Raw genomic sequence first — 26,714 nt, 5'->3', positions numbered from 1 at the left:
AACACACAATCAGCCTGTTACTATGTAAAAGTCAACATGACCTTGAGATAATGTAATGATTTGTCTGGAGCAGAGGATGGCTCATTTTGATAAAAACAAATGAGCTTGTAGCTTGGTGTTTACATTACTACAAAACAAAAGAAGAATTGATCTAGAAACTTCAAATGTGTGAATATCTTTCCAACTTTATCCAAGTCAGCCACTATGACATATCTTTGTCAACACACCGACCGACAGCTATCACTTCCTCTGTGTCCAGGAGCAAATATGACATTTACTTGTAACATGAGCTTTAGCTCAGTAGGTCAAGCACAATGGAATGATCTAATATGACGTGTCTCTAAAGGTAATGCGCACTGCTTTGCTCAAATATTGGTAGGAACATTTCTGTCCTCCAAAAATATGCAAAACTATGCCCTTGAATTACAAGATGACACCCTCAGAACAGTTATATTATTAATGTGATAAGAATATGTGAGGTACATACGGTACATACGTATATAAACTATATACCTGTACAAAACACAAGGCACAATAGTTGTCTTTTGGTGGTAGAACTAAAAACATGTTGTACCTGGAAAAAGAACCTTCAGCCTTGTGTTGTATTCTCATCACTCACAGCATTTTTGGTTACACTTTCATGTTCCTTTTTTGTAGGAAAACCATCCCAGTAAGCAGTCCGAGGGCGATCCCTGCACTCTTGGTTCCTACTTGAGCTCGGTGGATCCATGGTACAGCTGTAACATCAAGGGTTTGGGCTGCATGATCCCTAAATTGGCCAAAATGGTAAGAAGCAAATCTTAAAGGAAAAGCCTTTTTACACAGCAAGCCCACGTTAAATAGACTCTTTGTCTTTGTGTGTGTGAAAGAGAAGGATAATTAAGACTTAGGGTGATATTTACTAAATCTGACACGAATCACTGTCAGGTGCGCAAAATATTACGGTGCCACAATTTTCAATTTAGAAGTGTATTTACCAATGCCAGTAATGAAAATGAGCACAGCCACAGCTGTGTTACTGTAATTTGAATACACCTCCACTTACAGTAGGACCTGGTGCCCACAGGCGGGTGGACTGATAGGAAATATAGAAGAAAGTGAAAGTTTACTGAAACTGAACTTTAATACACTTGAAGAAATCAACAAACATATTTCAGAACTGCACTCATGCAGTTTCTACCAGTCAGATCATCTTTTATTTTGCTGAGTAATTGAAGCATAGTTTGACCTGAAAGCCTGTAAAAGTCCCTCACATTCGTCTGGCATGTGATTGGATTTACAAACATCCTCTTCCTCCTCGAACATGATCTTAACTCTGACGAGGCGTCAGATGAATAACACCTGCCATGCTGGTTTTTTAGACCTGCTTTCCTCTGAGGTCATACAGTATTTCAGCCACAGCTCACTCTGCCTCAGCCATGATAAATCAGGCGTTGAGAGCATATGTATAAACTTACATCCCTGAATAGGAACGATATACATTACATACAGTATTGCATGGGACCGGACGTGCACATTACTGCTTTTCTTCTTTTTCTTTGGCGCAGAACTTCACTGCAACTCCTTAGTAAATATGAACACATGCAATTTCACTGTTTAGTGCCAAAAAATGAGCCGAAGAACCTTAGTAAGTGTCTCCTTTAGTTTCCTACAGACCGTATACACTTGATTATCTGTAGTTTAACAGACGTGCTTCAAAAGTGTCATTACATTACGACTGTACATATCATTTTCTTAATGTGGAAACTGTCCTACGAATAACACAGGAAGCTGCATAGCATTTTTTTACTGCAAGGACAATAGACATGTTGATTTCACTGAAACCACAACTACAGCGAGCTGAACTCCAACACATCTTGACATTGTCCTGATGCTGTAAGCTTAAACAGGAGCTAGAATTATCATGAAACTGGAATAAATACTGTTTTCAAAAGAGAGAACTGTAAATGAAGTTGCTATGTAAATGATTTTTCTCAAAGCAGTGAACAGTAGGCTACATTTGATTCCTTCAGTTTTCATGGAAAGGACTGTTTTGTTATAGAAAAAGCTGAGTGCTCTCCGGCTGAGTCCTTCATTTCTTCATCTTTTCCTCATAATATTCTTTCTTTGTGGGGGTGTAATTCATATACTACATAATGGAAGTAAAGTTCAAATTGAAACACATAACTTTAAACTTCAAGTCACTTAGACCTCACAGCACAGTGACCTCTGTAAAAACTCTGGGCTGTTTATTAAACAGGTGAATAACCATGCACTGCTGTGTTACCTGAGAAGACCTTGACCTTTTTAGTGATTCATTACATTCATTTAATATAACCCAAGCATGACCAAAATGAGTTTGTGGTGGCAACATCGTTTAGGCAGGTTAGTTTTACATTGCTTCCGTCTTCTTTAGCAACAGGTGAACCCAGGGAAGCCAAAAGATCCCTTCATCTCTGATGTCATTTCCTACTACGTACGTACCGGCCAGCAGCCTGTTTACTTCACCATCTACTTTGTTAAGGTATTATGATACATTTTAATTGTAGATTCATTTCCTGGCTATGAAAGCTCAGTCTGATCCCCGGTCTCTATCATGTCATTCACATTTTTCCTTGTTCTCCTTTAGATTACATTCACCAGCTTGACAAAGGATCCTGTGGAAGATGTGTTCCTCACCTATCTAGACATGGAGTTTCCTGAGTTCAGACAGATCTCAGCATCAATGAAAGGTGAACTCGCTATATGTATTAATTATTTTTCCAGTGTTTCCTTTGTTGTGTTTTTGTGCACAGCCTGTATCTGTGAACAATAAAATTAACAAAATGCCTGTCTCCTATAAAGATAAACCCAGGAGGAGTTCAGGGGAGGTGTGTGGAGCTGTTGTCACCATTAATTACAAAACGGTAAGCTCCCTTTCTTTTTTTTTTTTAATTCCCATTATTTCATTATCAGATTACTGTTATGGGGATACTGGTGAAGGCAAATGTAATGAAATGTGAGGATGCCTCTGTGCACATAATGATTGTATTTGAGGAATGTGTAGAAATGCAGTCTTGGTATTAAACAGTATAGAGGAAAGCACTCTCTCCTGACTTCTCTCATGGAGAAGAGGTGCAAAGGGTGCCCAGCTTTACGTTTTTGGGGAACCCATATCTGTGCACACCTCAAATGGACCACCAACTCCACTGCTCTTGTAAAGAGAGCTCAACATAACAAGACTGGGGCATTGTGCATTACTTAGTCAGTGGTCTTATTTATTTATTTAGTGGTTTTTAAATTATTTACTTGTTGCTGCCTGTATGGATGGTGCATGTATGTGCCTGAGTGAATGTGTAAAACTGGAGCTGCATCACTAATGTCATGGTACAACTTTGTGCAATGACCATAAAGGCATTCTATTCAATTCCATTCTGTAACCTAACACTAGCACGCTTTGTGCGTTTCTGTGTCCAGGTGACATTAAGTGGCCGAGACACTGACAAAGGGATCTCGCTGAGGACATCAGGCGCTCAGATCAGTGCTATTCCCTCCACTGAAGCAGAAGGTTCAGTATAATCTCTAACACAATGAGTATTTCACAGTTACTGTCAAAAGACACACTTTTCTGTGACATTTTTTTATACACTCTTACACTTGCTCTGCCTTTCTCACATAGATCTGAACTGTTTGACATTGACGTTGAATGAATTTCCCACCAAAACTAAAAACAACACTGTGGTAAGTCTCAGCAGCAATACTTCTCAAATATGTAGTTGAGTGCTCGTATCTTTAGTGATTTATCCCTGCAAGACTGTTTATGGTACACCATGTCTTCACTTATATCGTAGCGTGTGTGTGCATGTGTTTACACATTGGAAGCACTTTGTTTAAAGAGCACAAAGAGGAGCCTACAGGCACACCTTGGAAAATGGAAAAACTGTCAGGGGGGTGTTAAGTTGGTCGAAGAGAATTTCAAATGACTGAAAACAACACTTTTCTGTCTTGTGCAGAATCGGATTGTGAAAACCATGGTGAAACAAGAAAACAAATAAAATAAAAATACATAGAACACTTTAAAAAGAATTGTATGTTCAGTAGAATTGATGTAACAAATGACAGATCTTCTGTATTACCTGTGTTTATTGTATTTCTCTATTTTGGTGGTAGCGTATCGGTCATGGAAACACATGGTTTAAACGCTTTTAGTGTCTACACAGCATCAGAACACTTAATAAAATTTAAATGGTTTATATAATAATAAATCCTTTTATCATTTTTTTTTTAATTTTTAAATTGACAGGAGCCAAAGATTCGTACTAGCAACATAAAGATTCGCACTTTGGAGTCTCGATCTTTCACCGTTACACTGGACAGAGATCGTCGCAGGACCTACAGTGATGTGCAGAGGTAAGAGAGTCGATGACTATTTACATTTACACCACCCAGTAAAGGTTAGGTGTTTCAAAAATGATCATTGATGGCCTTCATGACTAAGCACTAATAGATCTTTGAGCTCCAATATATCTAGGTCTTGGTAGGTTTTAAAGTGTGTTTTTTTTTTTTTTTATAATGAGAAGGGAAAGACAGAAGTCTGCAAATGTATGGCAAGTAGCTTGTAAGACAATTCAAATCTGAAAGCTGGTTATTTCAACACAGTCTCTGTGAATCTGGACCTACGTTTCTGTGTTACCCAAACTAATGTCTCTATTTTGAACACGTTTCTGTTGTAGCATCGAGATCTCCCCGTGCCTCGATCCTGGCTACTGTGTCCAGAAAACCATACAATCCAAATTCAGACTGGGAAAGGACAAAAACGTTGGACTGAGCAAATACATGAGCAAATGTCTTCCTCTACCAATAAATACATTTGCTGGAATCACCAACTGACATGGTGGAGTAACACCACAGAGAAACTTGACAATTAAGACCATACACACTGTGTTTTGATAGTGGCAATGCGTGTTGTTTCTGTGATAACAGAAGTTCAGTCTGACACATGTCAACAATATCGCCTCCAGATCATACTCGGCTGCTCCTGAAACCAAGCAATTTTTGTTCTGTCAGTGAGGATTGAGTGGCGCATACGGCTAAAAGGCTGTTAAGCCAAAGCAACTGCAGGCCAGATGCAGCATATACTGTACTGGTGTCAGTTCTTGCAGTTGAGGGAATGACAGTCGGTTGCATTTACAGCAACATGAACAGATTGTGTTACACTGCAGGGTATGACTGAACTTTTAACAGTGTTTCACTCTTCATGAGTAGACTGCTGTGCATAATTTAAGACAGTCAGTCAATATATGCAGATTCAAACAGTGCCTAGGAACAGTATTGCCTCTGACACTGTAGAGACCAGGAAAGAAAAATAGGTAAGTAGAGATATGTACTTACAGTATATCATGCCTTATATAACAGTTACTCTTATAAACACACTACCTTTTACTGCCTTCTTGAAATAAACACACATACAGTATACAATGCCTCCCTGGCCTGCCAGCTATTGAAGAGACTGTTGAAAGACTGGTACGATGACAGCTGACAGTCCACTTTTGGCCACATCATTGAAAGAAATGCACATTCCCATACCTGTCACCTAAAGTGATGTAAGCTTTTATGAAGTTGCAAATGATAGACAGGTTGGGTTTGGTGTTTGGGGACTTGTAGAAATTTTCTAGAACCACACTATGTTTGGTGCAGAAGCTAAAACCATGTGCAATGTCAGGAATTGCTACTGAACAAAAGCAACTTTTTCTGTTACGCCAGGTCCAGACTACATGATTTAAGCGTGATAAGAACAGCCCGACCCAACAGTCTTAGAGTGTCGCAACCTGCTCAGTCTGTAGACTTTATAGTGGGATGAAGTCATGAAAATAAAACTCAGCTCTCTAGGCTCTGGGAAGGTTTGACGAATACAAAAACCTCCATGGATTAAAAATTCATAACACCAAGGAGTGATAACTGACCTGGTTTGTTCCAAGGCATCCTGTCAGTAGTTTTACAGATGTCTCTTTTATCCTTGTGGTCCATGGAGAAAATGCTTTTTGGGCCTCGGGAACTTTTAACACAGTGCTGCAAGCAGCCTCTCGGAAAAATTAGCAGCACCAAATTCAGATTTAAATAATAGACTCATGGTCTAAGTATTATTACAAAGTCTGTAATAATATCTACTCAACATGACAGAAATCAATCCTGGGAAAAAATATTTTGTTTGATATTTTTAGTTTTTCGCTCATGTCCCATTCGCTAACATGGATGCAGTGGGATTTATGATTTATGCTGCAACCAGCTACCAGGGGGTGGTTGACTCATGGTGGCTTCAGTTTTGGGAGCTGTCACATTTCTATTTTTATTTACAGTCAGTCCACTAGCATGCTAGATCTATTTCTACTTCTGCTGGTGTTAGGGCAATGCTAACCAATAAAGCACAGATGTTGCAAAGAAACATTATTAGAAACCCTTGGGATGCAGGACTGAATCATATTCATTAGCTCCTTGAGGCAACAATATCACAGTGATACAGCTAAAGTTAGCATATTGGCTTCACAGTCAGCTTTATGAAGTGCCCTGTAAGGGTTAGCTAGTTAGTTTTTAGTTTTACTACTGGTTTAGAACACTGTTACCTTTACATCAAGTTCTCCATGACAGACCACCTACGCTGCTCTTTGTGAAACCCACAGATGGGTCCACAGTTGTTTTTTTACCAGCCAGTATCATACACACCACTTCAGTCACCAACCAGTGTTGACATTCTTGTTCCCTCTTTCAGGGAGGTCATGAAAGATGACAAGCAGTGATGTGTTGGGTACCCGTGTCTAGTCTGGCATATCTCATAACAAGAATCTATGACTGTATAATTGTGTAATTTGACACATTGATCATCTTATCAGACAAAATGATCATGTAGTCTGGGCTCAGCATTATACTGCATCAGACCAGGATAACCGAGCCAGGGAAAGTAGTTGTTGAACTAATGACGCTACAGTATCTTCAGGGCCACTGTCTACTAACATGTGCAAGACTCAAATGCTTGATAATACTAGACAAAGAGCTGAACTTGGGAATGCTGCGAAGTGGAATTACCAGTAAACATCTCAAATGCATCAGTGTATGAAAGCCACCCAAACACCCATCCACTCACTGTGGTGCATCACATTAAATGTGCTAAACCTGATCTATTTGCACTAAAACTGGGTTGTTCACAGTTTCCTTATGGAAGAAGAGCACCAGTGCAGCAGCTGTGTGTAAAGCACCTAGTGTGACTCAAAACGACATGTATTATTACAACATTCTTATGGCATACAGTCATCACATGATGTCCTCTAAATTATAGAGGGCCATTCGAGATCTGACACAACTGTTGGTTCAGTTGTTACTCAAATGATTTTTTTTTTTAATCTATGTTATACAGTCACAGAATGTTGACATTACACACCCAAATATAGCTCAGGAGCCTAATTGGGATGCCTCCCCTGAGACCACGTATATTCTCTCACAGTAAAGGTCAGCGGTCTCAGGAACTAGAAGTGATGTGTGTTTGGGTGCATAGCATAAAATCATGTAAATGTGAGTGTCTGCTTGCTTGGCAGGGTAAAATCATGAGCTGGAAAATCATGATAAATTTTGCACATTATTTTTTTATCTTCTGTCATATATAAAGTGGATGTAATTATAAATCACAATGTTAATGTGTAAATAAATGATTTTGATTTGTAAAACAGTATTTATGTTTTATAATAAATGTGGCAAAAGCTGCTTTAATTAACTACTTCTGAGCTGACTGAGGAGGAAGTGGTTTCAACGCAGTATTAAGTGGTGTAAATTAGTCCATCAGCCACCAGATGCCACTATTGACATACTGTCTAACCAGCTCGGGTACTGGTTTACACAGGGAGCCTTCCAACACCTGCCAGAGCTGGGGGTTGGGGGGACGGCTGGAACATCTCACGCTCTCAGCCTCTGCAGATTGGTGACTGACTGGCAATGACTCGATGAAATACAGCATCAAACTGAGACTGCAAGACCCTCCCCTGTAGTTTTCCTTTTGGTTTCCAAACGCCTGCAGCTGGAAGCGTAGAGAGAAAAGCAGAGCAGCTGCTGGACTGATGGAGAAGAAGCAAGGATCTTCTCATCAATACGGTTCACTGGAGCGCACTGAATGGAGCGGAGACGGCAACAAACCAGGTTATCTAACCAACAAATACTGCAGTAGTATTTGTTTGATGTCACCTTTTTATATATTTTGTATCTCCTGCAGTATCATTGTAAATTCTCAGGTGCCTAATGTTTTTATTACCATAAAATTACTACAGGGAGTTCGTGTCTGTGCTATAGTGATTTTAGAGTAGCTTCAATATGTTTACTTGCTTTTTATTTTACATTATCATCTATAGCATCAACACAGTATTCCTCTAAAGCTTAGGTTTGTGTTCCATGAGCAATATAAATGTATAATAGGTTTACCGTAAGTCTTTTCAGATGCTTTCATGTTTGTTATGGTCATTTCTTATAGTTTTGGATATAACCCATCATTATATCGTTCTAGCAGCAGTTCAGGCAGCAGCACTGAAAAGATCAAGAATCCACAGGTGTCTGTTCCTCTTGTGTGTCTGTCTATGTGTCTTAGTGTCAGAGTGACGTGAGTCCATTATTCAGTGACTTACACCTCACCTGCAGAATAATGACGCTTATTAGGAATGCTGCAGGACACTGGCTGCATCCCGGCGTGGGCGTTTGATAGAATATTACGTCACAACCACAGGAACTTTATTGCATCATGCTCCTCAAAGTAACAATGGTCCTCAATAGCTGCAACTACCAATTATTTTTATTGTCAGTAGAGCATAAATTTACGGATGGTTTGGTCTATAAGAAAACAAAAATGTCCATCACACTTTGCTAAAGTCCATGCTGATGTCTTTACTGGCTTTTTTGACTGACCAACAGTCAAAACTCCATAAAAATTTAATTTACAAAGATATTACCAAAGAAAAAAAGCTCTGACACTGGAAAAGCTCTGAGTGGACAATGTCTGACATTTTTTCCAAAGTTCATACTTTTCCTACGTTATACTTCTGTAAAAAATGCTCATTATATCTTTGCTCTTTGGATTTTTTTAAAAAGGTGGTGCTGAAATGCCATTTTTGAAGTGTATTGATATGATCAGTAAGGCGGTAAGTGTGCAAAGTCGTGCTGAGCCCCTGTTAAGCCCTCTTTTTCCTGTACACTGAAAGATTAGACTTCTTCATTCATCTCACTCTTCCTTCCACCTCATTTTTTCTCCTCCTCTGTCCTTTACTTCTGTCTCTTGGTCTCTAATCTGGCTGATTTGTCTGTCAGTGTGCCATTCTACCTCGTTAGGTGTGAAACACTTTGTGCAAGTGTAAATAAGTACAGCAGGAGCAAAGACTTTAAACTGAGCTCTTGGTGAAATAATTGTCTTCAAGGGATAAAGAGGGAGAGGGTTAAGGAGGGGTATGGGGTGAAATACGATGAGCTAATGGTAATAGAGTGAGAAAGAGCAGAGGGTGTGTAGATGGGAACATCTAGAGGTCTAGTGATGAGTCATTACTGCTTAGTGACGGAAGAAGCTGTCCTAGAGCCTCTGCAGCAGAACGCCTGGTGTCTAATGCTGTGACAATATAACAAACTATGCCTATGACATCATGTACAGCAGAATATTTTTTATAATTACAAGTGTGAACCCAGCTCCTAGTCCAGTCCCGCTATGGGAGTCCCCAGTCAGTACAGCTTGTCTGACATACAGTACATGAGGTGAATGAGCAATAACATGGATGTGCTTGCTGGTACTAGCTGAAATATGATGACGTGTCAACAGGAGATCTCGTTTTCAGGTGTTACAGTTGATAAATCGTCATCCAGTAGTCTCTTTATATCTGTAATGTAACTGCTGTGCAGTGTAAATGCAGTGTGCAGTTTGAGGTGAGAGTATAAAAAGTGTGTGTGGTTCGTTCATCTGTTCTCACTATTCTCTCTCTCACACACAGATGTGTTTGACTTTGTGAGGACCCTTATTAACGGGGGGGATGTTATTCTACATGGATGCAACAGATTTGGCTGTGGACGATGTCAATTAAATAAGGCCACTCTGACAATAACTTGAATCAGATACTCCGCTCTATCTGTATAAGAATCCAACGGACGTTTTCTTGTCTTACGTACTTGTTATATCAGAAAAGCACAGGTGGAACTAATTAGCAGTTACTGCAGTGCAGTGCAGAAACTAACAGGTTACACCTGCCTTTGACAAGTCTGAATTTCTCCTGTGAAAAACATCTAGTTGTTTGTCAAGTGAAAACATTTTTTACAGACTGGGCTTTATTTGCAGTATGGCCATGATAACGAGTGATAATGGCCACTGAATGGCATAACAACACTCAAATCAGCTAACAGTGCACAGCAGTTTTAATTGGGCTCTTCTTTTAACACTTGGTAGCATATGATAATGATAATGTGTGAGGAGAGTGCTTTTTTAAATACTTTACTCCTGTTAACAGTTTTAATACTTGCTGCAACAGTTCAGTCAGTGGTTTCTTCTTGAAGGAGCCACGGTTGTCTTTACACTACACTGATGTTAGCCAGATCTGTCATAGTAACAGAGCACAAAGTGTCTGTGTGAGGATGTGTGCCTGCACTTCAGCATCTCACTTTGTCTGTCACACAAAGCAGACTGCAGCTGTAAGCCCACAAACAAAGCTTTAATGCCAGAAGGGATATCTAAAATGGCAATTATCACTAAGCGTAGCTAATTCTTTCCACATTGTGTTTAGGCTGCTAGTACCCTGAAGCCATACAAGTCTGAACTATTATTATTATTATTATATATACTATATTATAAACTTCTTCCCTTCTGGGTTCTTTTTTTTACTGCAGAAGAAGTGTCTTCACTTTTCTTTGAACCCAATAAAGAACTACATGCTAAGGCTCTACTACCTAATGTCGTGTATCAAAAGAGGGCTTCAGCTCTCCACAGGGGTGGGGACAGTTATCCAGGACTGCTACAGTGCATAATGGAACTATTCAATACCAGTCAGTAGTGATTTCCTTCCACTGTAATGTCCAGCTGGCGTCACAGGTCTTTATGTCTTCAACAAGGTCAATCATAAATTATATCTGTATGTATTTTGGTGTGCATGGCTAAAACAACTGGTTTATTAGGGGTAATTGCAGCTGCTGTTGAGTGGCATGCATAATGGGATAGATTTAACCACAGCATGTACTATTCACCAAGCCATCAAAGCACCTTCTGTGCAGAATATGATTATTTAATTGCTTGAAAGCAGAGCTGATGTGTGTGAAAGAGAAAATTCCTGTAGAGATTAGTCACCATCATTTCACTGTTCTGCAGAAATCATTATGAACCATCCTGTGTTTCTGTGAACATGAAGTACCACACGCTAGGTACTTTAAACTATCAAAATTGATTATTTGTAAAATATTAATTAAAAAACATAATCATTTAGTGTGAGCAAAGTCATCACCTGTCATGTGAAGCATTTTCCTAGTGTGATCGAGTTTAAAGTTCATCTGACTCCTCTGCTTTAGAAAAAGTGACAATAAATTCTAAAAGTTGTTTTGTTTTTTCTTTCTTTATTCATACTGTATATTTAGTTTCCTTCATTGTTACTTTAATGTTGTGCCATTGTAATACTACAAACTGTGATACTGAATATAAGAAGTAATCTATGAAAGTAAATTATATGCATGTCAACACAGGTGGACACAGAGAAACTGCCTCTTTCCTTAGGTTTTTGTCGAGCCGTGTTAGGGAAGTAGGGCTGCAGCTAACAATGACTTTAATTAGGTACTTTGTACTCTACCTATTGTTTTTTAAATAATCAGTCAATTCTATATATTGTTAGAAAAGAATTAAACAAAATGTCCATCACACCTTCCCAGAATCCATTGTGACATTTTCAAATGCCAGTTTTGTCCAAGCAATAGACCAAAATCCACATACCTTCACTTTACAACTACAGTATTTAAAACACCAACAACAGACAAATCCTCACAATGAAGAAACTGGAACCAGACATTTTTGTGTTTTTGCTAGATAACCGAAATTAATATGTCACTTATCAAACTTTTTGCTGCTGATCTTTTGAACAGCCATTTTGGCTCTGGAATTGTTTTTTACCTGATTCTGTGCATTGTTTGTGTTGATTACACCATGGGATTATGTTTTTACACTGAATGACAGAACAGTGAACTCTTTGTCTACAGCAGAATAAGGCATGACAGATAGGACTGCAACACGTGTCTGACAGCCATACAGAAAGGAGGTTTAAACCTCAAACTCAGGTTTACACAGTTAATACATTTCCATGTGGGTGTGCACTGGTGTGTTGAGAGAGAGCAGCCATGAGTCCCACATGCCTAAGAATACAGTATGTACCATTCACGTGGTAATTGGGTGTTGAAGCTTTGCTCTACTCCTCATCAAGCAGCAGTATCAAACTACATTTGTAGCTGGTTAAGCAACTTAAAATGCAGATTCATGTGCAGTTGTTGTTCTGCAGTGCCAGAGAAGATCATTTCTAAAAGAAAGACTAAAAACTGTCCTCTCTTTCTCTCTCCCTCAGAGGATGATGTGGTGTCCATGGCGGACTCCACCATCACTGTGGATGATATCGAGGGGGAGCTCGTTAAGATTGAGAGGATCAGGGACGTCCTGGTCAGGAGGGAGTCAGAACTCAGATATATGTGAGTGACTTAACAACACCAACACTTTGCTTCTCACACATCTGCTAGCACCTCACAGGAGAATAGCATCTTCCATGCCCTCCATACCAGTTCATATTTTCTCATACCAGAGTGCAACTTGGAATCAGAAACACTTCTCCAAGCAGCAATGTCCTCTGTTCTTTCCCCTCATTTCTCTCCATCACACTCCAAGCTGGCCCCCATTAACATTTCAATGGCTTTATTTTTGCTTCTGTTAAGCAGCCTAATGCATGGATATTTATTCATCTACTCCTCTGAAAGATAGGCAGTAACACTGCTCAGATAAAAGGGAGAATGTGAGGAGCGGCATGTGCGGAGTAGCAAGCAAGAGTGAGGCAGATAAAGTGGGAAACAGAGGAAAAGGAGGAGGAGGAGGAGGAGGGAAAGGAGACAGAGATGAGAGTCACGATTGGAAACACTTTTTTTCCTCTGTGGTCCACAAACAAGCAAACTCTGAAGTGTGTACATTAAGTGTATCATTTGTATTCCAGACAGCATGGCCATTTCTTCACCTACACTTGGAGAAATGGCCATGTGGACAGCATCGTTTGTGACAGGTTGATGAAGCATGGTGGTGCAGTTCTCACTCTGCTGGCACTAATGAATGTATGCAAGTGTGCATCTGACCCTGTGCATGTCGTAAGGTGTCTGTTTCAAAAAAATATTCTATTGCTGTGATGCTGCATCCTATGACGACCTGCCACTCCTCCGTGTCAGCAATGATTACTGAAAGAGAAAGCATGCGATATAGACTGAGTCAAATATATCTGAGTCAGACACCGCAGGGATTTCTGTTCAGAAAACACACTCTTCATCTCCTGTATGACACATAAGATCAATATCAAGCCAAGTCAAGATTTCAATGCTCACCACCCTTTAAAGTAGATGGTAAGTGCAGCATTTGCACTATTTACATTCATGTTTGTGTCTGTTTGTTTTGCAACATAATGCCTGTGCAGGATGGATGACATTCAGCTGTGCAAGGAGATCACACGTTTGAAGAAGGAGCTGCACAAGTTAGTTTCCATACCAGGTAGGAGTCCACATGCTTCCACTGGAGAGTTGTTGATAGTGGACAAAACCAGACAAAAAGGAAATGTCTGGCATTTTAGGAAATATGCTTATTTGCCAAAAAATATCTGAAATTATAATAAATGGTCTTATACTTGTATAGCACTTTTCTATGCATTGCAGCACACTTTCACACTATTTGATCATTCACCCTTTCACAAACACCAGTGATATTACCCGGAGCAACTTGGGCTTGTCTTGCTCAAGAACACTTCAGCTTGTGGTTTGGAGAAGCCAGGAAATGAAACACCAACCTTCCATTTAGGAGACGACCCGCTCTACCTCCTTAGCTACAGCCACCCTACGTTCTTTCACTAGATTTGTATGCTAAATACGAATCTAGAACCAGCAGGTTGTTAGCCTAGCTTAGCATTTAGACTGGAAGTAAAGGGAGTCTCTAGCCTGTAAGATTTGAATTGGGTTAATTTCTAACAAGCCTGACTCTAAAGACCATTAAAGCTTTAAAAAAAATCTGCTTACTGTCACTCCTTAAGCGCACTAATTAACATGTTGTATATCATCCTTTACATCCATACAAAAACAGAAAAGTAAAAAAAAAAAATCTAGAACAATAGTTTCCCACCTACCCAGCACGCCTATGTAGCACCGAGTTGGGTTTCTGTGAATGTATGGAACACATAAACAAGATACAATGTGTTAATGAGCTTTAGAAATGAAGAGAGGAATATGTTTTAACTTTGAAAAGAGCTGAGTTATCTCACTGAGCCTGCTTTCACTCTTTATGCTAAGCTAAGCTAATCACCCCCTGACTCTACCTCCATACTTTAGGTACAAACATGAGAGTAGTATCATTATTCTTATCTAAAACTCATAATCATATTTCAAAAAAAGTTTGTTTATTCAAATAAATTAATGGATAGATTTCCATATATAGTTACTCATTTGTTTTCTTCTAAGTATATTTATTTGTTTAATGTTTGTTTATTGTCTTGTTTACTTAGTTTTTGTGGGATAAACACTAACTATTCAGATGTTCTCTTCCTCTGCGCTGCAGATAATGACAAGTCCAACGAAGACCGGCAGAAGGAAGAAGAACTGCTGCAGCAGATCCACAAGCTGGTCGAGACCCGAGATTTCCTGGTGGATGATGTGGAGTTCGAACGACTCAGGTGTGCCTCTGCTTCTGTGGTTTCCTGGCAGCTTAGGGGGAACTCCATTCACTCCATTTTATACAAACATGTAAAATTCTTGTTATTGCTTTATTAATTTAACATGGCCATACTGCAAATTAAACCTTTATTACTGATGATACAGCTGCTCTTTCAGTTTTGAGATGTTTTGTCTTGCACTCCAGAAGAACTTCAGCCACCGTTATCAACTTAATCTCCTCTCTACTTCAGTTCTTAGATAGTATAAAATGTTCTTAGTTTGTGTGAGCTACATCTTGTGTTGACAGCTGACAGCACACTGTGGAAATGCTTAAGGGCTGCTGGGAAGTTGAGAGGCAGGAAGCAGCAGAACAGTGTGATAATGGTTCGCAGCAAGAAGAGGATGTGATGGCGCTCAAGGCCATGATGCTGAATATAAAAATGTCCTTCACAAAGTATTTATTTCTACAGTTTTCACACCACACAGCGCACACTGTTACAAGACGTTTGCTTGTTACATAACATAACTGTATTTGATATCAATATACAATATATTTCTGACACTTATCCTTGTATCTTCACAAATATCCTACACTAAGCAACACTGCACAGAAATACTCAACTCCGAGGCAGATTCAGATTTACTGAATTTATTAGTAGAACCTTTAGGAATAAATTAATCTTAGCTGCATTATTTCTCTTATCTTGTAGGAGTCTGGAAAGGTGTTCATTTCTTCTTTAGTAAAATCCACCTTTTTGCAGTCAGAGAGGCAGTGGGAATTGAAAGTAGCTGAGCCACCTTGGGAAATGTTTTTAAAATGTTCATCCATTACAGAGGGCGAGCCCAGGTCATGTTTGGCTGTTACGATATATCATAAGCATAACCCACTCAGGATACAGTTTGGACAGCATCTCTTTTGCAAAGGAAACAGATATTATAATGCAAGTGCTTTGTGTATTCATCAATTTTTATGCATTTATTTTCCTTAATTCTACAGGGAGAAAGAAGAAGATAAAGAAATGGCAGATTTTCTGAAGACCAAATTCCCAAAAAATATGAAGAAGACAGGTATTTAAGCAAAATAAGAGCTGTAACTGTGTGTTGCATCACCAAATTGACAAGTAATACGAAGTTTTAGAAGCTGTGCAGACAGTAGGCAGTGGCAGATATTTCCTGTGTTGCATCACCAAATTGACAAGTAATACGCAGTTTTAGAAGCTGTGCAGGCAGTAGGCAGTGGCAGATATTCCCTGTCTTTCTGACCTGACTGAAAAAATCTGCCTGTTGGCGTTAATAATCTGAACTGTTTATACGTTGGCAGTCAATACTGAAACCTGAGTGTTCTTTCTGTCTCTGTGTGTATGTTTATGTGTGAAAGAGAATGTGATGGTAGTTGAAGACAGATGAAATTGCCTCTTGCCACAGGCATAATACAACAAACCACATTATTTTTGAAAAACATCTTGTTCTTACGGTGTGATGTTTCTGTGCTCCAGGTGTACCGACCAGACGGTCTCAGCAGACCTCTTCCCCCTTCACCAAGACAGGCCTCACCCTGCTGAAGGAGTGCTGTGGCTTCACATGCTCCATTATGTAGACTGCAGCCGGAATGATAGCCCCACTCACAGGGCTGGTACAGGGGCCACAAACCAATTTGGCCATTCCACAAGAGTCAGTATTTCCAGTTTCTGCTTTTCAGACCAAGAAGGACTTTGAAAAATGGACAGAGCTGTACAAATGAGAATTTCCCAGAGGGAGAGCATAGGATGTTGCAAAGATCAGGTAGCGTGTTTTTCATCCTAAGACCCAAGTTTGTGTTTGCCTCTTTCTCTTTTGATTTCCTATCTGATTTTGTGCGAGTGTGTGTGAGTCATACTCAGCCAACTTCTTCTGACTAACAGTTTCCAAAAGAAACACCCTGACATACTATATTTATTTATCCTTTTCAGTCAGACAGGTTTGAAAGACAGAAACATCACAGCACAAGCACACGTATGTATAGTATATACACTAAATGGAAGAAGCTACCATGGCTCGCCTACAGGTTTGATATTTAAAGACTTGAGTGAGCTTGGAAAACTGTCACCTCCTCATTTAAAAAGTAACTCTTCTGCGGGAGTGAGCAGGCCAGACTAGACGCTGTTTTATAATTAGCACTAAGGAGATATCACTAATGAAAGTGACATTCATCAGGAGCTCTGCTTGGACGAAGTTGCATGTGATTTGACTCAGACCAAAGGGGATATAACCTTTTGAAAAATGGTCTGTTAACAAAAAAAAACAAATGTCTTATCATTCTTAGTTTTCATTTAAGAATAGTTAACTACTAGTGATTGATGTCTGCTGTTCTATACATTATGTTGCAGTATTTTTCCATCACTGATGATGGAAACGTTCCACACTGTGAACTGTGGGCTGTAGTGGGGTTTTGTTTGCTTCTTGGATCAGTGAAGAACATCATTTTTGCGGGGGGGTAATTTTTACTGATGCTTTTTGACAAGATTGACCTTCCTACTTCAGTATTTCCTTAGATATTTCTGATGAGAATTCAACAGATAGTACAGGGGGACTAACACTGACAGCAGAAGGTCAATGACTGGAGTGTCATGTGGGAGCACACATGAAGATAAAATACATACATACATGTCCATTAGGTACTATATGCTTATCAGCTAATAAGGTATCAGCAGCTATGAACTACTTTCCCAATGAATTAGCCTTTCTTAATCACTTGCTCTCAGTATCATATTATCTATATGCATGTTTCCACAAATGATATGGATTGGCACTCAACTGACACTGCAGATCACCAGACCTAATATATATTAATATTAGGACTAGTGATCTGCAGTATTTAAACCACTCAAGTGGTAAAGATGGGCATCACACAGTGGTGGCTTAAATGGGTTACTTACGATATGTCTCATATGAATCTACTGGTCAGGGACAAAACTCTTGAGCCCATTATGCATAAGCATAAGCATGTTACCACCCCGAATTAAAATTTTTTATGCCTTTAATATGTTCTAGGGCAAGTCTGTCAGGCCCTTCAGTAGCCAGTGGCTCATACAGTACATCCAGGATGTGGGGAACAGGGATGTAGTGGCCAATCAAACTACAGAGCTGATCTGTGTGTTTCCAAGAAGAGCAGTCGCCATAGCAACCCCATATACCTCATATCTTTACAATGAGACAATGAAGAAGGTTGGATGGATCAGAGAGGTGAGACTAAAGAGGTGTGACAAAAGTAAATACTATCACCTAATCAAAGACAAACTGATGTGATAGTGTTGTTGTCATTTTCATGATAACATAGCCCTCTTATAATTGATAAATATCAGCTATGATAGAGCTGCTGAGTTTTTTTCCCACCGGTCTTGAAGATTAAGTAGACAGTAACAACTAGAGGTAGAGGTTAGATGGTAAATGAATGTCTCTTAAACCTTTTAAAATTATTATAAATAGCTCAGTGAACCTCTCAGTTTGATTTTCATTTCTGTTTGACACAGCCTTCTCTTTTATGGCTTATTCCAAACTTGGGTTAGACACACAAACACAGCTGTCTCATTTGCTCAGTCACTGGATCTTTGATATTCAGCCTCAATACTGTCACAGAGACTTTGGGTCATGCATCACCCACCTAACACTTTTTGTGCTGCCATGGAGGTTCACGATGGAATCGGATGTGTGTCAGTAATGTTAAAACGCGTTTTGGTACAGCATGATGGGGAAACGAAAAGCTGCACTGAGTAAAGAGAGCTCTTTGCCCTAAACATGACCTTCGTCTAATCAGAAAATATTTTTCTGTGTAGTAACTCTGAGTGTGTGATGTGTTTGTCTTCTTCGGTTTTCACATTAAGACATAAAATCAGCAGTTTACACGAGCTGGAGGAGGGTACGTTACATCCCCTGACTGTGCTCTGCATGAGTCTAGCAAAGCTTCAAGATTTTTCAGCAGAAAATATTTAGAAACGTGGCAGTGACCACGTAGCTTCCTAGGAGAGGCACAGCATCACAGGAGAGGGAGCCAGAGAGAGAGCACGATATAAGAGTTGAGTTGAAGTGGGGGGTCTAATTTTTAGTGTGAGTCATCCTTTAGTGAAAACACTTCTGAGTTCCCACAAGGGCAGCTCATAGTGATCACCATGAAAAAAAGGGCAACGCCACAATTCTGTACACCTTCTGCACAGTTCTTTGGATATAAGGGGAGACAGATAGGATGTGTTTGTACATGTGTGTGTGAGAAATAAAGGAGAACAAAACAGTATGAGCATACATGTGCAGTACATGTACCTGAGCTTATTTACATGCCCAGGATGATAATGAGACATACAGTAGCTGTCACGGCTTTGTTACTATGGTTACTTGATGGTATACTCTCAGTTCTTGTTTCATCTGGTGCTGCCATGTACAGCAGTAACAAACTTCACTGGAATCTAATGCAAGGCTGCATGTGTTGAAAAATTACTAGAGGACGACTTAAAGAAGCTGTTCTTTTGAATAGCAGGATACAAGGTTTTTAAATGTTTGCAGTTAAAGCTGTAAATGAAGTAAATTAAACATACTCCTCTCACATGTGGACTGATCATCTGTTCATAGATCTCTCGCAACATGCTACTGACCTTTGTTTCTGTTTCTTGGGAGTGAGATTGCTGCAGAATATTAAAGGCAGTTGGACAATTTCACTGAAGCTGGCAAAATCCTTCAAGTTTTTAAGGTGAAAAATGTGATAACAAACATTCAAAATGACCAGTGTAGACTCAGTACAGAGTTACATGACAGAAGAGTAAAACCATTAACTATCTAGCTACTGTAGAACAAGGAAGTGAATAGCTGAGCTGAGCATAAAGACTAGAAGCAGAGGGAAACAGTTACCTTCAACTGCAAAGAACAGTTGTGAGAGAGGTATCAGTCTTCTTTATCTCTAGAAAGAACATACTGTAAGTATTCTTAAATTTATTAAATTAATAGTGAAATTCTTTTAAAAAAAATCTTAAATTCATGCCTCAAAACTTTTTCAAATTCATTCTCAGTTTGCAATGAGACAAAGGCTGTTAATTGCCAGTTTTAATAACAAGCAGTTGTAGTAATTGTTAGATGTTGCAAATAATAAGTAGTTGCTGAAATTTAGAAATGATTTTTTTTTTTTACCTGGATGTAATAGGTGGAAGCTGTGTGTCAGAAAACATCTGTTCTGTCAGCTCCTGAACTGTCCTTCCAGAAGACGCTGTCTGGGTGAGACAGAATATAAAGCCCCACTCATTGCCACAGATACCTCATACACAAAATACACAAAAACTAGAAACTGAACATGTGCACATGATCACAATAACCGTGTTGTACATGTATTCCCCACTCACGAGGAGATACTATGGGGCTCAGTGAAATCACTTTAAAATTTTGTCCACTTTTACTTCTAGTACTTCTAGCAAATTTCCAAGGGTAGCGTACAGTAGGGATGACTTTTCCTGTTATTATACTCCTGAATCATTTCCTCATGTTGAACCACTTTGTTACTGCCTGCTGAAGTTTAGTAGCCATTTGGACTAGCCAAACAAAGGGGAAATGTGCTGCTGCACGAGTGTGTTTTCCTTGCAGTCTGATGAGTATTGAACATTCACCAGTAATGCCTGTCAGTTATAACATATGGTATGTTTTTGGGAAACACCCATATAACAGTTTCTGACTTTTACTGGGTCATCAAACCTCTGTGGGAGGATTATGTTTTAAAAAGCAGCCTGTTACAGTAAAAGCAGGACACTGACACAAACATAGGTAGCTAAATATTTACTTGACTTTTTTATTGTATATGATTAATCTTTCTTTTTATATCTGGTTACATGCTGAAATTGTAATGTTGGTGTTATGTAAATTATAGTTTTATAGAGTGTAAAGCTACTGGTTTCTGTATTAATGTGTTACTGTTGTAAAGTGCACAGTCTCCTGTTTTGAATGTTCTCGTGGCACAACACTGGTACAATGCCATAGTGTCCAACAGCAGAAACATGCTTTGTAAACACAGCAGGGGAGGGGAGGTCTTTTGGAGGGAGACTGATTAATGGGAAAAGAACAAAAAAACCTCTTCTTGTTGTTCTTGTGAAGGGCGATCTGTTCTGAAACAACTACTGAAAAAAGGTCTTTGATCCTAGCAGGACCAGGACCGTGTGTCCTGGCTTATTAACAATCCACTGGCATCTCAGCAGCTGAGGACACCAGCTGCTGGTTCACAGGCAGCTGGGGCTCGCCTGCTTTCTATTCTTGCCTGTGCATTAGTGATGATTTGCACTATATTATCACAGGATTTATACAGCTGATGGTGATTATGATGACAGGTATTTCTCTCTCTTACCATCCTCTGTCAGTGTCTGTCACATGGTTCTATTGCAGTTTGACAAACTGTCTCCTGCTGTTTCTCATTCCTGTCTGGTGTCATCTCTCCGCAGACCAGGGGTTTCTAAATGACAGCTACACTCCCATCACAGTCACCAGTAATGAGAGCGTGGGCACAACTTGCGCTTCTACTTGGAAGGTTGTCATGTTTCATTAACTTCATTCACCAGTACGTGAAACAAAACTGATTTCATCCCTTTCAAAAAGCAATTCTGACTCATACACTAGTCTGTGCTCTCTGCTGCCATTCCTTCTTTTATTCCCTCCTAGTGTGTTCTCAAAACACAGCACCTCTCCAGCACCTCTAACCAAATAATGAAATGATTACGATGCAGCAGGTTGCCAGGTCCTGGGTCTGTATCCCTGCTTATCTCCATTTCATTTTGTCAGCAAGCAATGTCATGCAAATGCAGGTTTGCTCACAAAAATGACAAAGTGGCAATGAGAAAGTGTGAGTGTGCATGTGAGCATCTGCAGGTCTGTGTGTTTTGTTTTTGGAGAAGGCTATGGTCATGTATTACTTTTCTCTTTTTTCTCTGCACCTTTAACTTCTTCAGTTCATGTTTCTCTATAATACTGTATATGATTGCTTCAGGGAAGAAAGAATAACTTGACTCCTGATTTTGACCCCTTCACTTTTGATTAACTGCTCAAAGAAATGAAGGTTATTTTGTTTCGGCATTTGTTGTAGGTCACATAACTTCAGGTGCATGCAGGCGATGTTTGTGGCAGCCTGCAAATAAACCAAAAGAAAATGTAAGATTTTGTATGTCAGAACCTACGGCATACATAGGATTACCTTATTTTACAATTCATTCTAGTTTTTGCAAAAGATTGAAATGATTAAACGCTTCTTTTGTGTATTTTTAAAAAAATATTAAATAGCCAGGGAAACTTTGTTTACCCATATACTGGTGGCTTTTTTGAGAGCTTATCGACTGTCCATTGAGCCACCTGTGGTGTCTAAACACTGAATGTTCCTCCCTCAGTCCGCAGCAGATGTAGTTTGTCCCAGCAGCCAACTTCACACCATGGCACGCAGCGCTCCAGCAGACCTCTATCCCCATCTTGTGGCCAGTTTGAGTAAGTGCAACTAAAGGCGAGGAGCCGTTTTGCCAGATTCTGATTCTCCGCCAAGTTGAGTTACACGTCAGAAGTGAACCTGTACTGGTGAGTGGACGTGTACAGTGCGCGTCAGACGGTTCCCGGATGCACCAAACAGAAGCATGGAACGGGTAGTGGTGGAAGTGCCGATGAACAGCGGTGAGCTATATTACCACCTCCACGTCTTAACCACTTAATATTAACATTTACTCTCGATTCGTGCACAAATGCTCAAATCTCTGCCCCTGACGCATTGTCCGGTTCTCAGTGCTTTTACAGCCTGTGGGCTGTGTCTCGTCTCTCTGTATACCGTTCAGTTCTTGTAGCTGCAGGCTACCAGCTTCTTTCACTTGTGCACAGCGGACGACGGCAGTGACAGAGCTGCTGTCATCTGTCAAACAGCAGCTCTGCAGCCGACAGACTGCTGTCACCGCCTATTTCTGCACCAACACACTCCAGCAGTTAGTCACGAGTCTACTAATAACCTGCAGTTACATACGTAAACAATGAAGATAACTCACTTTTACAAAAATACATTTTAATACTAAATTGTCTTCCTGAAAGTCCATATACTTATCTAACATGGGTCACTTTAATACTACTTGTAATCTTATGCAAGGAGGTGTAGTAGTTTTGGTCCAGTGAAAGCAGTGGTGTCCTGAGGTTCCAGTGTGTTTAGTGTATTCCCCAGTTGGACTTAATATCTCATAATTCACAAAATTATTAGAATAATAACTATAATAGCATAAATTATAGGATATGATATATTTGTGGGCTGCCCCGGTAGTGCAGTGGTTAACACTGTCACCTTGCAACAAAGAGGCTCTAGATTTGAACTTTGTGGCCAGTCGGGGCCTTCCTGTGTGGAGTGTGCATGTTATCTCTTTGCTTCCTCCCACAGTCTAAATGCAAGTCAGGTTTGACGGTGATGCTAAATTGCCTATAAGTGTGAATGTGGATAATATTATTTGTTTCTTTACATGAAGGTCAGAGGTCAAACAGGCCTGCTTTGTGAAGGATGACTTTCCAATTTATTATGTGACCTTAACATGTTTCAAAATGTTACCGTGTTCAAAATATTACTATTCTATTACTATTCTATGATAATCTTTTTATTCTATGACCAACTTCAGGCTTTTCCCTTGCTGGCCCTTCCACAACCCCACGAAAGCGTCAGGTGCGTTTTTCAGCTCGGCATGATATCATCCTTCTGCGAGAGGTCATCGCCCAGAATCCCTTTTCTTCCAAAGAGCCAGGTTGGTCCTTTATTACTATATTATTAAATTAATCAAATGAAAAACATGAGACACCTGTGTATGCATGAGCTAACTGGTCACAGAGTTAATGGCCTATACACTGTGCTGTATATTCAGTTGTGTGTGACCTCATTAAACTTTTTCAGGACGGATCTGGGCACGTGTGGGGGAGATTATCACAGCAGCCCTCCAAGATGAAAACTTTGAGGTGGATGCCAGGAGGTGTAGGGAGAGGACCATGTTGCTGCTAGACTACTACAAGAAACAAGACTTTCCCAGCCTGCGCAGGTTGGTGCAGTCAACGGGACTCATATTTTCAGAGAAATTAAAGCAAACCATACTGTTTTCTGATGGACTAAGGCCCTTGAACTGCATTCAGTGTGTGGTGACTTAGAGACGTGCTTGTCCCTATCTTGGCACTTGGTGTTCTCAGGTTTGGAACAGAAAGGTTGTACGCCCAAAAGGAGGATCTGCTCCATGAGGTTTTGGAGCTTGAGGCCGAGAAGGGGCTCCTGTCCAGCGGCAAGGGCACAAAGTATCAGGTGGGTGCGACTAGTCTCATGTCAGCAGAGAATTTATTTTATCAGAGCTGGTTTAGAGGACTAGATCAGATCAGCCATTACAGTATCCATCATATAGTTTCATACTACAATGTTTTTATTTTGTCAGATATTGTTCTTGGGCAAAGATTAAATTAAAGTTGTTTTTACATCTCTGAGCTAAACAGTTGTTCTAATTGTCTGACATAAATATTAAAGCCAAAGACCGTTGAGCTGTCTAGTGTTCTCAGTTTTTTAAGCTTATGCCTTCTTAAAATGAAGGCATTTTGATTCTCAGCCCCCTGTTGTCAGCAGTGCTACTAAAGTGTAATATTTCTTTCAATTTCTCTTAGATTGTTTCATCTGAGTAATGGTTAAAGGCCAGACGATGCAAAAAAATGCTTATTGTTTCACAAAAATAGAGCACAGTTTAGCGAAAAGACCCAAAAGATAAAAATACTCATTTCTCTTTAATCCTGTCTCACCCATCATCGCTCGACCCCTCAGATTTATTTATTTTGTGACTCCTGATGGGTCTAACTGGCTCTGGTTAGGACCCAATGGTAGTCTTCATCATCTGAGATTAGATGTAACAGTGTGTTTTCAGCTTGCTTTGGACAACTCACTCTACCCTCTTGCTTGCGTCAGGCTGCCCATTATAGCTTGTTTGTTCTAACTCTTCACTAGAACTGAGGCTACCCTGAGAAATTGGTGTAACTCAGACACTTCCATTTTCTTCCTCTTGGTGGCTTTCAGTTTACTCACAATTTTACTTGCAACCCAACCAACTCTTTTTACTACTTATGCCAGTACCACTAGCACTATTACTGCTGCTACAACTACTCATACTGTACTCTTACTATTTGTATTGTTATTTTTACAGCTACTTTCTCTGCTTCACTGTTGCTAAAACTGCCCATCATTATTTATCTTCCTTGTTCCAGAAGTAATCTTGTCCTTATCTTTCCCAGGATGATGAGTTGCACAAGCGAACCATTGACGAATTACCTCTGCCAGAACAGGACAAACCCAACATCACCGTTACACAAACACCCACTGCAGGTAAACACAAATTCAAGACACTGGACAGGACCAGACTGTTCCTTTCATTAATGGGTATACTATATCTCCATTGTTACTTTCCCAGCAGAACCAGAAGATGACCATGAAGAAATGGCTGAGCTAACAGCGGCACCATTAGCCAAGCGGCCCTGCCAGTGCTGCTGCCAGACCTACTCTGAGATCCTCAGCTTCCTGGAGAAACGCTCAGAGGCGGAGCAGCGGCTGCGAGAGGAGGAGCTTGCCCTGCGCCGGGAGGAACTAGAGATTCAAAGGAGTAAGATGATTATAGAGAACGTTTAATTTGATTTGAAATCTAACAATGAGTGAAAATATATGTCCTAACTTTGTTAAAGGTTTCTGTTTGCAAAGTATTGCAGTTGGGTTTTCACTAGTTTAGAGCCTCAATTACAAAAGTGCTCAGACAGTCAGTATTGTCTTCTTAAATATGTTGCATTTATTCTGATCAGAGAGTATTAAGTGTTCATATCGTTGTATGCATGTCAAATTCATACTGAAGAAACAATTCTCAACACATTATCAGAACAGAAGACCTTGGGAGAACCACTTGAAACCAGCTTCCTTGTACACACATGGATGTCAGGAGGCTGACTAGGACAGCGCCTCATGTCACACATGCTCTTAACCTTACCTAGTGGAAGTAAGCATCCTGACCGAGAAAGGATATCTGTATCTTAACTCACTGGAGAGGATAACATAAAGCACACATGACTTGGAAATTCTCCCACAAAAATAAAAAATTGTTGGTCACAGAGGATGTGTAATTTAACATTTCTCACTGATGTTAGTTATCAGAACATTAACTGTAACTAAAATAGGTAATAACAATAAATGGGTAATAACAACCTTGTTTATTTTATCCTAGAAAATCTTCTAATAAAGTTCAAATTAAAATTAGTCCAATAATCCTTTTGAATTTCCATTCATTTTAAAATTAAATTCATTTAATTCAGCCTGGTTCCATTCTGACGTATAGAACTAGGCTGAATTAAAGTAAGGAAAGGAAATAGGAACCATTACACTAAAAGAGAGTTACATTGGTTAAAACAATAAAAGTCCTTTTATAACTGATCTCAGAGTGAAGGAGGAAATAGTTACATACTATGCTGTCAAGGGGAATTACATTTATTTATTTCCCTTTTTTAATCTCAGGTAAGATCGCTTTGGAGAGGGAGCGTCTGGGAGCGGAGAGAAAAGAGAGGGAGCGGAGATTTGAATTGGAGAGCCAAGAGAGGCAGGTCATCTTGGACCTGCTAAAGGAGAAGGTGCTGAAAGGCTGATGGAGATGAAAAACGGTATCATTTGCATTTCAGTGCCATCTTTTAAAAAGTCAGAACATGAAATATGGGAAAACATGACTACTAAAAAAAGGAAGGACAACAAGGAAACAGGAAGTGAAAAGAGCAGCGGTTGTTGGTTGTTACTTGCAGGTGATTGACCTGGTAAAATAACCAAAACAATCTGA

General features: G+C 39.7%; 3 protein-coding genes across 11 annotated transcripts in view; all 3 read left to right on the top strand.

Annotated features, from left to right (window-relative positions):
- pik3r6 (phosphoinositide-3-kinase regulatory subunit 6) overlaps window positions 1-12,645 on the top strand; it is a 31,043-nt gene extending 18,398 nt beyond the window's left edge. For 4 of the 6 annotated variants that reach the window (XM_020610990.1, XM_020610987.1, XM_020610988.1 and 1 more), the window contains 8 exons: window positions 658-786; window positions 2,396-2,503; window positions 2,609-2,711; window positions 2,824-2,885; window positions 3,436-3,526; window positions 3,638-3,699; window positions 4,262-4,368; window positions 4,692-7,598. In XM_020610990.1, the coding sequence (XP_020466646.1) occupies window positions 658-786; window positions 2,396-2,503; window positions 2,609-2,711; window positions 2,824-2,885; window positions 3,436-3,526; window positions 3,638-3,699; window positions 4,262-4,368; window positions 4,692-4,848 (819 nt within the window). In that variant the 3' untranslated portion in view covers window positions 4,849-7,598. Of the gene's footprint in view, window positions 1-657; window positions 787-2,395; window positions 2,504-2,608; window positions 2,712-2,823; window positions 2,886-3,435; window positions 3,527-3,637; window positions 3,700-4,261; window positions 4,369-4,691; window positions 7,599-7,846; window positions 8,053-12,557 lie in introns of those variants that run through there. The other 2 variants (XM_020610992.1, XM_020610991.1) reach the window with 2 other exon arrangements.
- pik3r6a (phosphoinositide-3-kinase, regulatory subunit 6a) lies at window positions 12,575-16,477 on the top strand. The gene is made up of 5 exons (XM_020611007.1): window positions 12,575-12,678; window positions 13,659-13,732; window positions 14,786-14,900; window positions 16,259-16,269; window positions 16,377-16,477. The coding sequence occupies exons 1-5, from the start codon at window positions 12,575-12,577 to the stop codon at window positions 16,475-16,477; spliced, it is 405 nt and encodes a 134-aa protein (XP_020466663.1).
- A 13-nt stretch (window positions 16,478-16,490) lies between these two features.
- Window positions 16,491-26,707, top strand: LOC109966268 (uncharacterized). 4 transcript variants are annotated; one of them, XM_020610993.1, is made up of 9 exons: window positions 19,890-20,115; window positions 21,324-21,623; window positions 22,260-22,533; window positions 23,508-23,630; window positions 23,777-23,918; window positions 24,064-24,172; window positions 25,141-25,231; window positions 25,317-25,505; window positions 26,402-26,707. In XM_020610993.1, exons 3-9 carry the CDS (start codon window positions 22,497-22,499, stop codon window positions 26,527-26,529), a joined length of 819 nt encoding a protein of 272 aa, XP_020466649.1. In that variant the 5' UTR covers window positions 19,890-20,115; window positions 21,324-21,623; window positions 22,260-22,496; the 3' UTR covers window positions 26,530-26,707. The 4 variants fall into 4 exon arrangements, with proteins under 4 accessions (XP_020466650.1, XP_020466649.1, XP_020466651.1 ...); XM_020610994.1 differs by lacking the exons at window positions 19,890-20,115; window positions 21,324-21,623 and adding an exon at window positions 16,491-16,662; XM_020610995.1 differs by having other exon boundaries at window positions 19,890-21,623; window positions 25,320-25,505.
- Window positions 26,708-26,714: the final 7 nt, after the last annotated feature.

This window comes from Monopterus albus, unplaced genomic scaffold (genome assembly GCF_001952655.1).
Source record: "Monopterus albus unplaced genomic scaffold, M_albus_1.0 scaffold108.1, whole genome shotgun sequence".
Taxonomy (NCBI): Eukaryota; Metazoa; Chordata; class Actinopteri; order Synbranchiformes; family Synbranchidae; genus Monopterus; species Monopterus albus.
This window is presented reverse-complemented; position numbering and strand designations above follow the sequence as displayed.

What these genes read in the sequence shown, in the direction of transcription:
- LOC109966268 (XM_020610994.1), top strand. Translation starts at nt 22,497, where the DNA reads ATGGAACGGGTAGTGGTGGAAGTGCCGATGAACAGCG. An exon ending in GACTTTCCCAGCCTGCGCAG is followed by an intron (nt 23,919 to 24,063) that starts GTTGGTGCAGTC and finishes TGGTGTTCTCAG; the next exon opens with GTTTGGAACAGAAAGGTTGT. An exon ending in GGAACTAGAGATTCAAAGGA is followed by an intron (nt 25,506 to 26,401) that starts GTAAGATGATTA and finishes TTTTAATCTCAG; the next exon opens with GTAAGATCGCTTTGGAGAGG.
- pik3r6a (XM_020611007.1), top strand. Translation starts at nt 12,575, where the DNA reads ATGGCGGACTCCACCATCACTGTGGATGATATCGAGGGGGAGCTCGTT. An exon ending in GAGTCAGAACTCAGATATAT is followed by an intron (nt 12,679 to 13,658) that starts GTGAGTGACTTA and finishes ATGCCTGTGCAG; the next exon opens with GATGGATGACATTCAGCTGT. An exon ending in CAAGTTAGTTTCCATACCAG is followed by an intron (nt 13,733 to 14,785) that starts GTAGGAGTCCAC and finishes TCTGCGCTGCAG; the next exon opens with ATAATGACAAGTCCAACGAA.